General features: G+C 40.2%; 1 protein-coding gene across 3 annotated transcripts in view; it reads right to left on the bottom strand.

The window, feature by feature from the left end:
* PTPRR (protein tyrosine phosphatase receptor type R) overlaps positions 1 to 15846 on the bottom strand; it is a 139624-nt gene that overhangs the window by 18880 nt on the left and 104898 nt on the right. For all 3 annotated transcript variants that reach the window (XM_058022920.1, XM_058022921.1, XM_058022922.1), the window contains exons 7-9: positions 11517 to 11703; positions 6038 to 6122; positions 259 to 338 (exon numbers count right to left, since the gene is read on the bottom strand). In XM_058022920.1, coding sequence (XP_057878903.1) covers positions 259 to 338; positions 6038 to 6122; positions 11517 to 11703 — 352 coding nt within the window. The remainder of the gene's footprint in view (positions 1 to 258; positions 339 to 6037; positions 6123 to 11516; positions 11704 to 15846) is intronic.

The following is a 15846-nucleotide window of genomic DNA, read 5'->3' as shown; positions in this document are numbered from 1 at the left end:
TGCATGTGTTTCTTAATGTTTTTTATAAACATCTTGGTAATTTTTTAATTAAAACCATTTCTGTACATTCATGACTTTGTGCTCTTTGTTAGAAATGGCTTATGAAACTACTTCTATCACACATATGCAGACAAAAAGATCTGGAATTATCAATGAAGATGATAAGAATAAAATAAATGGCACCTCAGCAAACCCAGCTATTCACACGGCAAATAAAATATATTCTCAAAAGTACATGAAGAGTGTACATTTACTTACCCTAATGTAGTTAGCATTTATGTAGGTACTCAAGGAGTCAGATGGATTTTTTGGTTTCAAATACACTCTGCTTAGAGGATCTAAGAGCACAAGGAAGATGGAAATTAATAAGAAAACCCATAGTTAGAAGATTCCTAAAGAGAATCAAAGACTTTCTGGAGGAAAAAAAACTACTGTTATTTGGGGCTGTCAAGCAGTAAAGAATTACACGCCAAATACTCCCTCTGCAAAGGATCATGCCATGTAACTAAGGCAGCCCTGTACTGCACGGTGCTGGGCTGTGCAGAACCACCTCAGCGAGCTGAGGGCACTGAAGCAACACTGTGAGGCCCAGGCAATGCCCAGGAAGGCTGGGTCTGCCCGTGCTGTCTCTGAAACCTGTGTCCTATCATTGGACAGCGGCTCATAATCACACCAAGCTCTTTGAACTTTGGTACTTTGGTCAGAAGCTGTAGTGTTCAGTGACTGCACTGGACAGTTGGATTTAAATTAAGAAAAGATTCCTCTGCCTGGGATGAAATAAAATATACATCTTTTATACCACTTTAAGTTGACTGTAAGGAGCTTGACTAGGTAATCCATATTCTTCCCTTCAGTCCTGTGTCCTCATCTGATACAACTTGTGACCATTCGTGTGTACTGGACTAGAGACACAGTGCCAAAATAGAGGAACATTTTTCGTTACACTCTTCTTTCCTTCAGTCTTGGATGCTCTAGAATGGAGTGGGGGCCATTTCTATTGAGTAAAGAGCTGGGGGTTATTAAATCCCTCCTGGAAAGGAAGGTTTTGCTTCTTCATTGGTGATGGTATGACCCCCCACCCCATGCAATGCCATTTTGGAATTAAAGCAGCATATTCTCAAGTATACAGTGTATCAGAAAGGGGAAAGCAGGCAGAGAGCAAGATGCCTATGTTGGGGCTTTCTAGGGATGCACTTGACTTTCTTCACACTTTTTCTGAAAAAAATATTCTACCACTAAAAACATGATACTGAAATATTTCCATGCTGAAAAAAAATCTTTTCTTCTGGCAATTTGCTTAAATACTTAGTTGTAATCAGCAAGGTTTTCTGACAGTATACAGACACATCAGTTTGGAAATAGTCTCTGGATAGCTCCTCTGCTGAGTGCAATCTAGGCAATGCATTTAAAGATACATATGTGGGCACTGAGCTGGAAAGAGATAAAAAACACTGTTTAGTGTGTGGCCCTGCTGTTTACACAAAAAATATAGAACTGATAAAAATACATATGCTGCAGCAAAACCTAGTATTTTCAGAGTTGCTTCTGGATTTCTTTTGTGACTTTTCATCCTCTTCCTAAGAACACGATAAAACCTTTCCAAATCAAAGGAAGAGGAGGGATGATCCCAAACATACTTTATGTCCTTTTCCCACTGGAGGTCATGGGAGCACCTTGGACAGGAGTGGAGGCTTTGTAGAACCCAGGATAATGTTTTGAAAGTATGTTTCTTAAAATATTCAAATGACTGCAGGACTTCAAGTTCTGCACATGGAAGTCTTATCTTCTGTGGTTAATAGCACCACGTGAACCCTAATTAACTTGTGTTAAAATACATTTGCACTAGTTTTCCTAACTTTTTTCACTTAGAGCTTTTTTTTTCCTTTAACAATATGAGGACAGGAAACCTCTCATTTCTTTTCAGCACAGAGTGGTTATTAGCCACTTCCACAAATGCCTCAGGCTATGTGGCCTTGAAAAAACACCCACTTCCTCTAGCTCACACAATGCCTCTGATTCTTGTGTTGCTTGACCCCTACCTTAAAAAACCTCTTCCAAGCAGACCCAACATCTAGTTTAATTGCCATGTCTTGAGATAAATGCCTCTGTTACTAGGGAGCAGCTAAATCATCTTCACAATTTCTGAGACCTCCTTCCAACTCCAATCAATGAAACAAACACTGCTTCCGAACAGGAATCTTTTATAAATTAACAGTCATGATCAGTTATGAAATAGGCAAGTGCTGTGAACTGAGCCCTGAGAAGAGGAAAGCCTGAGCAATGCTAGAGATCCAGACCACTAGGCAATCATCAGACACAAATGGAAGTCATTAGCTTCCTCCTGAATGACAAATACCTTGGACATAATAATCTTATCCTTAAGGATGGTAAAGTCTTGGAGTCTGAAGCTACAGCAGAAAGACAGATGTTGACTGCAAGGTTGAATTCATCAGTGTCTATAAAGTGTCTGAAAATGCACTGGTACTGCTAAATACTTATAATTACTAATAAAATATGCTTTCTATAGTTTTAACTGAGGCAAAATCACTGCTGTTTTTTCCCATGTATCTAGGAAGTCTGGGATAGTTCTCTCAGTGGACTAGAAGGTGCTTCTTCTAACTCCACCTTTAACAAATTAATGTTGTCCTGAATTTATAATGTTGGAGGAATAGGAGGGTGTTAAAGGGAATGTAACTTGCCTCCATGAGAGTGGCTGGTGCAGGGAACAGGCAGGGTTATATGGTAGCAGTGCTGGACAGCCTCCTGCCATGCCATGGGTACTGGAGGATCATTCACTCCAAGAACTCCATTGGTGCTTTCATTAGGGAGCAGAACTGGAGCAAATATGACTGTTTGTAGTCAGGACTGGGGAGTGAAAGGGAGCTCAAAAATTTCAGCATCAGGAGAACAGTTTTCCAGCATCTGTTTATATGCTTTCATAATAAAGTACTTTGATCATATGATTTAACCTTCTCCTTGTCTTTAGTGGAATGTCAAGCCACAGATTGTGGGCTTCTGGGTCTGACCCCCTAAGTGGTTTCTATCTTCATCTTAGTGTGAATGCTGTTCTGCCCAGGGTGTCTTAATACATGCTTTTGACTTCAGGCTAATTTTCAGAGAGGGACAGGGTATGGTAAACTAATGGATGTGTTGCACATACAAAGATACCCACAGAATAGTGTTAAACGACTTGCTCCTTTGTAAGCAAAAGTCCATGCATACTCTGAAATACCACAGGAATTCTGCTTCTGGTCTGAGATGGACAAGTGAGACAGGAAGTAGGAAATATGTAGGGCTGAAGAAGTAGCAGGAGATATAAAAGATAGTAGGAAGCTGAGGTCCTGCTACAAGGACAGGTAGTGGGGGCTGCAGGAGACAAGCAGGCAAAGGTGAAGATGCAGAGTAAGAGGATGAGGAATGAGCAGCAGGGCTGCTATTCTGCCACAGAAATGTGGCTGTGGTGAGAGACTGGGAAATCTGTGTGCAGGACTGGAAACCTGCTCAGAGGGTGTGAGAAATACTGTAGATTGGTGGCAGAGGGAATGCAGCTAAAGATACAGAGCAGGGTTTAACAGGAGCTATGGGTGGGGTCACAGTCAGGAAGAAGGAAGGAGAAATACTGATCTTAGGGAACTGCTTAGCCTCTCGACTCTGATCCCACACTGGCTCCTCAGTAGTTGAATTAGAATATTATTGTAATGCACTTAATGTTAGAGAACTTAAAGCAGCATCCTGGTGTTTGCATAAGGGTCACTGCAACTGAAACATCTGTCATAGAAGTGTAACATCTCCTGTACATTTTAGTTTTCCACATAGAATAATTTTCAATAGGCATTAGTTGTATTTCACATGAGTGTGTCTGACTGGGTGGTATCCGCTAACAGAAACCTGCCCTCATGCACCCTGTCACGGAATTATCTCTTAGAAAATGAGAATATCCACTGCAGCACAGAGGGTGGAGCTGGCAGGACTGGGCATTTTTAGCACGTCACTTGTCATCACAGGTGCCCTGATTCAGGAGTCGCACCCAGTGCCGGGAATGGAAAAGCTGATGCGGGTGTACAAAGCAGAGGGTTGATATCATCTGAGCAGGAAACCAGGAAAGCTGCTCTATTTAATCACTCAAATAATTTCCAAACCCTCTCAGACTGGGTGTGGGGTGCACGAATATTTATTATGAGCATGTGCCTCAATCCTCAAAATATCTTCTTTGAAAAACCTAGTGCTAACACACACCAAACCTTCAGATTTCTGTCAAGGATGGTTACAAAGTGCCTGTCAGTGAGCAGCTGTGGTGCACACCAGCAGCGTGCTTGGGTTGAAAATGTGCCATAGAGCTAGTGGCACATCCCAGCTAACTGGAGGTGAGGACACACAGGCACACTGGTTCTCAAAGCTCATCTGCATGGAGCACGGCCCAGCTGTCGTGTCCCAATTCAAAACACATGCTACAGAGAAACTGGACTCATTGCACTTGCAAGGCGTTGCTGGAGGTGAACCTGATGGTGGCTGGGGCACCCTGGATATGAGATGCTATGGGAAGGGAGAACTCCTTCCAAAAATCTGCCAGTCAGGCAGAGGGGGGCTGGTGATATCTTGTCTCCACTGCAGCTGATGGCAAAAGTCCTGCTGTTATCAAGGGGGTCAGGATTTCACCCTCTGCGTACATCCTGTTGACACTGGGCCAGACTCTAAGGGATGCTGAATTGTCTGATTGTTGGTATCTAACTTGCATTCAGTTACCTTCTGACTTTAATTGCCTTCAATCTTTCTTGACTGAACTCAGATACACAGAGCTTTTGGCTGAAATAGATAAACTAACCTTGAGCACAGTGAAAATATTACTGCAAACTGAAGAGAAGCAAGGATTCCACACAAGCTTCTTTCCCAGCTACGTATCACATTTCTGAGATTAATCTACATGCTGAAGGTCATCAGTTTTCATTAGTCTGACTGCAAGGCCTTGGTGTGATATGAACAAATGATGATGTTTTCAGTTTTGGTGAGAGAGACCTCATAATAGAAGATGCGTGAATTTGAATGACTAACATATAACACAGGCCTTCAAGGATATTCTAGAGAGGTTTAGAAAGCAAACTTCTAGTTGATAGGATATGCTGTCATTTTAAAAGTATTCTTCATTCCAAACCTAAGCAAGGGATTTACATTTTTATGTGGGAATGTTCTGTTATAGTTTGAATCACAGAACTTTTTCACTTTGGTGATGCCAAAAATGATAAAACCTCAACTATTCATGTCTATATTTAGTGTAATGTAAAAACTTCTGTGACCTATTCTGAAACAGAACACAAAACAAAATGTTTAATAAAAGTGAAATGGAATATCTTATTATCCACCAACAAATGTTATGAAAATAGCTGCATTTCAGAGAAACATGTATTTTGAAGGAAAACTATTCCACTGAAAAGTTTTCAATCACCTTTTCAATTATAACAAAGCAATGCTATATGAAAATATATACAATGAAAATCCAGAAGAAGTATAGCAAGGCAGTAACAAGTTAAGAGCAATGAAGAAGCAGCACTGCATCAGGAATGTAAACACATTTCTGTAAAGAGAGTTTAGTGCATGGAGAAGGAAAAAAGCAATCACCAGAAGACCTTTAAAGATGGAAGCCCACTACAAGACAAGATAGGCTGCACTTGCTTTTTGTAGTCTGGTTTTTTTCAGTCCCAAGGATCTTGACCCAACCAGAAAGAAATCAGTGACTGCAGGATGGTTTGGGCTGCAATGAGGAGCTACTGCAAAGCATGGCAGACCTCACTGTCCCATCTGCCTGAGCTGCCTTTCAGAGAAAACCAGCATGAGCCAGGCTTGCCCTGCAGCACGTGGCTGGGGTGCTGCCAACCTGTGTACCTACTAAGGCTCCCAGTGAGAGTTCTTTGCCAGTCCTATGGCACTGGGCTTCTGTTATCTTTCTACATGGATTATAAATACAAGTACAAATGGGTTCACATCAAGCAAATACAAAGACAGTTAGATTTTCACAGCAATACGTTCGGGCTAGCTCACTTACTTGGCAAAATTGTTTTATAGCGGTTTTTAGTTCCATGACTCGGGATGTCAATTTCTTTGGGATCCACAAAATTCATTGGTATTTCCTATAAAAAATAAATTAGATCAGACTGATGTTTCCAAAGGAGCCATGCAGGAAATTATCACCAGAAGGCCATCTGCTGTTACACAACTGTCTCTTCACATCAAAGTTATTAAGAATAAAAGTGGTTCCCACCTCAAGACTGTCAACACCCTTCCTTTAATAAACACAGGGAGCTGCATACTGAAGGGGTGACTTCCAAGGAACACTTCTGATGAATTATTTAAAAAAAAAAAGGTTTTATGGGATTAAGACCAAGGTTAAAATGCACTATAGTTCCAGAAAACAGGAGTTCAAAAGTATAGTGCTGTGGCAAAAAAGAGCAATACTTTACATAATTGGGGCAGGAACTTCATAAATAATTAAATATAATGGCAAATAATAGAAATTAATATATGGCAAACTTTTAAAAAATTTTGTGCTAAGCCCTTATCAATGAAATTCAAAGACCTCATTTGCCTTTTATTTAAACTACTAGAATGAGATGCCTTACTCTTTTGCATTCAGACTCAAAAGTAATAAAAATCTGAAGCTATTTCTTTTCCTTCTCATTTTCATCTGTTAGTGACTGATTTACATTGCATGTGTAGGTAACTAATGTGACAGTTTCCTTTAAGTTTCAAAAATACACAAATTATAAACTCCTCATAAACTTAAAATTCCTATTTTTCAAACTGTTTGTCAGCATGAAAAGTAAAAATCAAAATTTGCATTGAACAAAATGCTGAACTTGGTTAAAGAGAGAGTAAGAACAATTTTGACTTTGAGGTCCTGAAACAATGTTTCTAGAGTTGAATAAAACCAACCCTTTTAAAATGGCAGGAGGAAACATTCAGTGGTTGTTTTTTTTTTGTTTCATGATTGTGGGGGATGTTTTACCAACTAAAATAATCTGGCAAAATCACATTAAAAATGCTTCAGTTTACTAAAATCTTCATTTTTATGCTGATTTCTTTTGGGCCACTATTATTTAAATTGTCTTAGAGTAAGCTGGAATTTGATCTTCAGTAAATTAATACTTCTACTTAAAAGAACAGTCATAACTAGAGACCTGGAAACATCATGCTGGCCTGGGATATTTAGCCTAAGAGACAGTGGCATATTACATAATTGCCTCTTAGGAACCTGAGGAGGATCTGTTGACTTGCATCACTGGAAAATTTACTCAAGGATTTTCTCCAAAAATGAGCTAGTTTCTACTCTAGAGGTGCAGGCCTACCAGTACTTTGGTACAGCCGAGATTCCTGGTCCCTGTCCTTCAACACAAGCTCTGGTCCTGCCCAGCATGACCAACCTCTGCAGGGATTTTTTTAAAGGAACAGGGATGAAGTCTCTAACAGCTTGTCAAGCAGACACCCAACAGCAGACTTTTATATGGGCTCACCAAACAGGGAAAGAAGCTACTCTCTCACATTGCTGTGTGAAGAGATGGCAAAGTTAAGTAAAATTTAGATGGCTCATATTGAAATGCTGTGATTCTCCACTTCCCAGCTTGGCTTCTGAACATCTTCCTATGTAAGGTTGCAGCTGTTTCAATTTTATTTTTCTACCTTCTCTGCCTTATGCCCATGCATTTCATGGACCTTCTTTACTCTTCCCCTCTCCCTCACTCAGTTTCTTCCTTGATCTCTTCTTGGTCTTCAGCTGGCTCCTCAAAAGAATGACTTGCTGTGTCAGGCCAACCAAAGTGTTACTGCTAAGACACACCTTCCTTGCAGGTACTTCACCCAATCCTTTTTCAGATCACTGTACTGCCATCCATATGATGGCTATCCTAAGTTCAGGATCTTCTCATTTTTTAAGACTTCATTCTTGCATAAACCTCATCCCCACTGTTGAGGTCAAACCATCTCACTGCTGTCCTGCATCTAATGCTGCTTCCTCATCCACAAAACTACAAAATGAGCTCCCATACCCTCCTCATGTTCACCTCTGACTTCTACTGCTTCCCAAAGGTGACCTCTGTCTGAGACTTCCCTTGGACCCTGAGTCTTCTTCCAACTGGCTGACCTAGAGCTTCCCTAGCTCAGTTCTGGCTTAGTACAAACACCACCAGTACATGGCCTCTGAAAAGTTTCCGTGCTGAACTATGCACCAAGTGAGGGAGAGCAAGACACTGAGCTTGTGCTTAATCTGCTCTCTGTCTGTCATCGACAGAGACCGGAAAAAATGCGTGAGGAAGAGTCCTCTGCCTGCCCAAGTGATGGTGGTCGGTGAGGGTCTTCCAGATGTGTGGCTGTCTCCCTTACTATGCCTGCTGAAACTTTTTAATAGCTCATCGTTTGGCGAGTTACTGACAGATGCAGAAATGCCACCGAGTTGAAAACAGAAACACATTTCTTTGGGCCAAGCGGGACCATTAATAACATTAATCACTTACATCCTGTAAACACTTTCTAATCAGTGGTCTCCTCCCAGTAGTAAGTACTTGTGAGTCCAAGGGCACAGACAGAAATCTGACAATACACCGTGGATCACAGCCACAGACAAGTCACTTATTCTGAAACTGGCTGTGAGAAAAAAGAGATTATTCCAGAAAAAAAAGATCAGGATAATATGGTGATAACATTCCTGCTAACAAGGGGAGCAAATAAGCCCAGCAGACTGCAAATAGCAGGAACATGTGCAAACTAGTATACAAACTCAGTAGCTGTATAGGCAATATATATATATAATTATTTTATTAAACATATGTATTTAATTTAAAAATTGCAAATAATGCATAAACTGCACACATTCCCATGCTCAGCCACTTGCATGCAATTATAGATGCATATGCGTATTGTTCATGGGCTTCCCTGTCTGAGTGATGCCTTCTAATAGCAGCTATTCTGGCTCACATTAAGTTTTAAATGCTCTTTATACACTTGAAGAGATATGATTTGGATCTCTGAAAGCATTCAAGAAAATGCAGCAAAATTTAGGAAAATTCAGGCAGGTATTCATTATACTCATCCCTCTTATTTTTGAGGATGTAATTTTTTAGATTTAATGATCAGGCACTTTCCCATGCAGGACTGTATTTTTTGACATTTGGGTGTTTTGGAAATGAATTTTATCTTCTGTTGCCAACTTCAGATATTCTATCCTTTGAAGAGTAGCAACTCAGGCTATAAAGAAAACATATATGCTGGGCAAATTATGTTTCTTCCTCCTTGTAAAACAGGTATATTCTCCCAGCCAAATATACCCTTTAATTAAGTAATGCCCCTTTAATTGTTAATGAAAAAAAAATGAAGAACTAAAAATAACCTGAAACTGCTCATGTTTAATTTTCCACTGAAAACTTCAAACATTTCATCACTTCTTTCACATTTGGAAGTTCTTCAATAATTCTAGTCTCCAGAAGACTGCCTTACTGTACTTCTTTAGCTAGTTAAAATGAGCTGTGTGAGCAGAATGGCTGAGGGTTATATACTGCGTTCTTTGCATGCCTCAAGTTCCTACTGAGCTATTATCTGTAGCAAGGAACATAGTAAACAGATACTGTTCAACAGTTTCATCTTAAAACACATTTTAAAAAATGGTTTAAAAACAGAATAGATGAGTCATGACCTCTTCAATAAAATCCTGTGGAAACACTGAATGGCCAAAGCCATGTTGTGCCCCCTTGAGGGACAAATAAAATGTGCCTCTATCTCCCCAAAGCTGTGCACAACTGCTGTGTGGGACAATTTGGCTAAGCAGGATTCTATGAAGTGCCAATTTGTCTGTACAAACTGTCTCCTAACATGGGGGGCTTAGGCATGATGAAGTTATTTCTTCTGTCTTTCCTGCCTAAGCAGCAGAACGGCAGAGAACCTATGGAATAACTAGTGATAAAAATATGTTGGATGATTGTAATTTTTCGTGTACACTGTCTGTCCACGTTTTGGTAGAAGAACTGAGGGATTTACTTTTCTTAAGCAAATGGCTTTCAATAAAAACTTCGGATTTTAAAGGTAATTGAAAAGGCTGCTCCATAGGATGCAATTATTCATAATGAAAAGCTATTTTTAGAGTAAAATGGCACTCATCTGTTTATTCACATGCAAAGACTGGAAACAAAATGAAACCTAAAGGGTCACATCCTCTGGCATGTTTAATTTTAATTCCTTACAGGTTCTCTGATTTAGGCATCAGATTTCTAGACATACAGTTCTCTGGATCAATTCTGGAGCCCTTCTGAAAAATTGCTACCTTTGGCCCTCTGATTCCTCAGCTGCTGAAGCACAATGGCTACATTACACCTCTCTAGTTAATACATCAGTAAGTGCATATATGGACTCCTTTAGGATTCCTGGGTGACTATTAACTTACTTTTATTAATTTTATCGACTTGTTATAGAATCCCTTCCACTAATGCTTCAATATCAGACAGAACTTCTAGTGATCTGCTTGAGCCTATCCCTGCCACAGATGAAGGAAATGTCCAAAGTTCTTCTTAGGTCGATGCAGATGCAAATAATGGAGTCACTCCTCACCTGCTGGTTCAACTTCCCCAAATCACTTTTATATCATTTTAATCATCAATTGATCTTTGTATTCTTTAGTAAGCTTCATGCTTTTGATCTGTTTAAACATGAAGTTATGATTTTTTTTTAAATTCAAAACCTTTTTTGTCCTGCCTTACTCAGCTTTCATATTCAAGTGGCTTCAGTTAAAGCTCTTTTCTATTTCCCTTGTAAAAAAGGTCTCCTTTTTCTCTGACAACTTCTTTCATCTGATGTTTGGCAATACCAGATTTTTTCAGGTCTTCTCAAAGTAATGTGTTGTAATGTGTTTTCCCTGACTTTTTCTGCTCTGACTTTTTTCCACCTGGCCACTTTCTTCATTTTAGATTCTTACCCTTTTTACTAATAAATACACTTGTGAAACACTTCAGGGTTTTTTGTCTTGAGTATATTAGGTTGCTGTATGGCATGCTTTTTAAAGGTATTTTGGACCTTGGGAAAAAAGTCCCTTTTGGACAGGGACTGTGGGTGTCCCTATCTGCTCCAAAAAATAATTTACGGTGACTAAAACTTTAGTGCTCAAATTGCAAACATACATGCAGTTTACATGGGAATAAAAAAAATCTCCACCTCTGACTGTGTTTTCATCATAGTCTTTATGATCTCTTTGAAACTGTCACAGTGTTACAGTTCTGACTGTTTGCACTGTAGTTCTATCATAATACTTAACCCATCTATGATGGGACTTCAGACCAAGAGGGATCTCTATTGTCCATGGATATAACTGACTGACTTTTCTGTCTTTAGTGCAAAAACATAAAACACCCTCTTGAAACTATCTAATCTGCCTTTTGGAAACAATTTGTACCTTGACTTTAAGGTGTTGCCCGAATATTTTTTCCTCACAGTTCCTGTTGTGCCACTTATGTCAAAAATCCTCATTTCAAGTGTGTTGTTAAACTCACCATGAATTCTGTCTGAAGCAAATGAGAACATGCCACTGCCTCTCGAAGCTGCTGCCGTGTCAGGACGCGGCCAGCTGACTGCAGGTATTCCATCGCTACTTTTTCTCGTGGGGTTGGCACAGCGACGAAAGGTTCAACACTTCCCAAGCTGCTCATATCCAAAGTCAGTGAGACGTTGGATCCTCGTCTGCATCAGAAAATAATCCAATGGTTATACGAGATCTGTGTTACTGTAAATCCCATACTCATGAAGCTGACCCTGAGTTATTCATGCACCCTCACTTTCTCCACAGTCACTGATGGATTTGGGCATGCAAAGACTGCAAGATTAGCTTCACTGGTAACACTGAGCAGATGGAAAACCAAGGACATCCTACTTCTCCAATCTAACAACCTATGCTGCAAAAATGTGTGATGGAGGCAACTATTTGAATTATTCTTAGAAGCAGAAACAACTCCCTATATGCTACTTTATTGTTACGAATGTAAAATGCGAAAGTGGTATCTTGGTAAAGAAGAAATATTTCACAGAAGAAAGTACAGAGCATATATTTCTAACTGATATGCATAACAGTGTGAAATAAATTCAGAGTTATGTCAGGTGCATGTTTAAGAATTTACTGAAATTAAATATACATATAAATATACATAATGGAGCAGGAATATTTTATAAAAGCAGCAGAAATAAGTGAAAGGCAGTATAAACATTGGGACTACCAAGACATTAGACAATGTCTTATGCTAGGTAGAAGGGAAGGGAGAGGCAATAAACCACAATAAATTATCTGTGTCTGAGAAGAAGGAATGGTCATAGACTTAAAAGGGGCCATTTGGAAATGCCATACATCTCTTACTATAAAATTCATAACATTTCCATTTCTACAGGAAAATAAAGTTGGATTCAATAACAACTTTGAGCCATGACAAAAATAGATCACACTTGTATGGGGCTTGGTATGAGCCCTTTTCTTTTTGAGGCTTTCTTAAAACAATACTTAAGACACCTGGCTTTTTTTGTATTTTCAACCCATCAATCAAATATTGTCTACTTCACCCTTAACTTTGGGCATATTGATTGCAAAAAATCCATGGTCTGCAAACTGTGATGACTAAACACAAAGCTATAGGCATTTATCAAAGCTTTTGTGTTTACTAAGCAGCAATCAGTCCTATAAGGCTGACAGACTCAGCTGGATGAGCTGGACTACAGATGCCCAGCTCAGTCAGCCTTTACCAAGCAGCTATGCACAGAAAGAGATGTGAGAACACCAGTGAGATTCCTACCTCTGTACATTTTTGGTTCTCCATTAAGGTGTGTTTACAAGGAAGTTCTTTGAACTCTTCATTACTTTATCATGCTTGGATATAGACAAACATAACATAAGATTGTCTCAAGTCTCTCCTAATAGCCATCCTGCCAGATCAGTATACAACTCTACACATTGCCCATTTGTAACATCCCATATGCCAACGATTAACTATTTACTGGGTAATCTATTATCCAGTGGTTCCAGTTTTTCTGCTGAAACTCTGCTTGGTTGTGTGCAGTTCTCATCTGTAGGAGAACTGCTGGGAGAGTGTGACTACAAACCTCTCTGAACACTGGATGTTAAGATACAACTGTCCCTTTGACAGTAATACCACATATTATTATTATACAGACATCATCTGATAGTATCTGTGAGGCAAATGCTACTAGTGTTGGGGGAATCCTTTCCTCTATAGAAACACAGAATCATTAAGGTTGGAAAAGACCTCCACAACTGGTGAGTCCAACCTTTGATTGAGCACCACCATGCCAACTAAACCACAGCATTAAGTGCCATGTCCAATTGTTTCTTGAACATTTACAGGGATGGTGGCTACACCATGTCCCTGGAAAGCCCATTCCAGTTCTTGACAACCTTTTCAGTGAAGCAATTCTCCCTCATTTCCACCCTGAATCTGGTGCAGCTTGAAGCCATTTTCCCTTATCTATTCCTGATGGCTTGGGAGAAGAGGTTGACCTCCTCTCAGGTTGTTGTAGAGAGCAATAAGGTCTCCTTTGAGTCTCCTTTTGTCCAGGCTATAGATCCCCAGCTTCCTCGTCACCCCTTCAAAGGACTTGTGCTCCTTCCTCAGTTTCATTTCCCTTCTCTGGACACGCTCCAGCACCTCAATGTCCTTTTTGTAGTGGGGGGGGCTAGAACAGGACACAGGACTTGAGGCGTGGCCTCACCAGTGCTGAGTGAAGGGGGACAGTCACTGCCCTGATCCTGCTGTCCACATTATTCCTGACACAGACCAGGATGCCATTGGCCCTCCTGGCCAGCTGGGCCATGTGCAGCTCCCATTGAACAGCACCTCCACATCCTTTTCCACTGGGCAGATTCCTAGCCACTTTGCCCCAGCCTGTGGAGTTGCAGGGGGTTTTTGTGACCCAAGGGCAGGACCTGGCATTTCACCTTGTTGAACTTCATACGTGTCAGTAGACGCTTCAGTAATTTTATTTTAAATTAAACTATTTCTATCATGTCAGTCTACATGAATAGAAATTACTCCAGTCACTCCCCTGCCACTTAGCAAAGCATAAAGAAATAATGTCCAAGAGACAAGACCACTCAGTGGAATAGGTGAATCTCACATTGTGTCATTTTGTTCACAAGCCTATTCCAGCTTAGGTGATGGGTGGGTGGCAGCAAGAGCTTTGCTGCCCAGGCCTGCAGATGGTAACAGTGAGTCAGCAGTGGGTGTCTGGCTGTCTCCAGGGGCAGATGGGGACAATTTCTGTTGGCACAGGGAAGTGGGTGGGGTATGATTCTGCTAGTTGTGCTAGAAGGTAGGCAGAAGGGAAGTAGCATCCTAAGCAAAAAATGATGGGTAAGTGGTACATGCACAGTGTTCTGTGCCTCATGGGACAGGCTGCAGGGTACTGGGGTCCCAGTCAGCAGTACCAGCACTCACACCCAAATTCAGAGCTGTGATAGTCTGGGAAGTGGGCACACCATGGTGGCTGCTCTCAGCTGGACCCTACAGGAGGGTTCTGGCTCATATGCCCATCCCATTTCCCTGGGGCCTGCGCCAGACTGTGGGAGAAAATCAGTTCCCAGCTCCACATCACTCCTCAAGGAAAACATCCTGTTAGACCTGTCACAAAACCTCTCCACACAAGCACCTCTTCTGACCACGACTAGCAATTTATTCCACGGAAAAAGGCAGTCCCTAAAACAGGTGGCTCTAAGTGCATGTATTGCAAATCCAATCTTTTGAAAACCATCCAGAAATCCACAGAAGAGCTGTGCAATGAATCCCTCCAAACCTGTTTAGGCTACCTTTGCTTGAGAAATGGGTAGCAATTTAGATTCAGACATACTTCTGGGAGAGCCTACTGGGATTTCCTAATATAGAGGAAAAGTATTCCCATTGTCCAGTAACAAAGTACAGTGAAAATGTTAATATTTTCTTTGGCTTTTACATTGTTATAACTGACAGTCTTGGCAACAGGGCTATTTCCTTTTTAACAACAACAAAAAATATACCTGATCTAATTATAACTGTGAGTTTACAGCTTTTACCATTTATGGGGATTATTGATGAACACAGGTCTTGAGGATCTTACTTAATCTGGAAAGAAGAACCAGTTCTTAGGTGCGTATTTAATGCATTAAAAGGTACACATTGACTAAAAACTGAATATAAAGCAATCTTCTTAGTAGTTCATAAGAAGACAAACAATAGATCACAATTCTTAAGGTAATGCTTCCATAAATATGGATATTGCAAAGAACCTTTTTGAAGAATTATTCTTCAATTAATAAAATACTTTAAATAATGTTTACATAAATTAGAAATGCTATAACAAAAATTAGATTGATCACAGAGACTTCTTTATTGCATTCTTTATGCTGAGAAACAGGGCTGAAAACAGAACATTTTGCATTGTCTTGAAAGATGAGGGGAAGCCTGAACCATCACGTGTTTGTATGCTCTAATAAAAGATGCTTATAGTCTCAGGTCCTCCTCTAGACTCTCTGGATTCTCAATGTTCCTCTAATAGTTAAATTCCTCACTCCCTGTTAAAGAATAGAAAGAAAGAATTCTCTTCTCTTTTACTGCCTGGATGGAAAGAGGTTACCCTTGAGCTCCCCTTCTTCCACCATACTAGGAGGGACTGCACAAGGTCAGCAACAAGGAGGTACCACCTAAAACAAAGCCCATTTTTGGTAATTAGTGCTTGTCTACATTAAGTTTTGAAGAAGGAAATCACAATCTGACCAGTTCAAATCAGACAGCTCATTTTACTTGGAGATACACACATACATACATACATTATATATATATATATATATAT

The sequence above is a fragment of the Melospiza georgiana genome, chromosome 4, assembly GCF_028018845.1.
Source record: "Melospiza georgiana isolate bMelGeo1 chromosome 4, bMelGeo1.pri, whole genome shotgun sequence".
NCBI lineage: Eukaryota > Metazoa > Chordata > Aves > Passeriformes > Passerellidae > Melospiza > Melospiza georgiana.
Note: the sequence above shows the minus strand (reverse complement) of the source record. Positions and strands in the feature narration are given on the sequence as shown.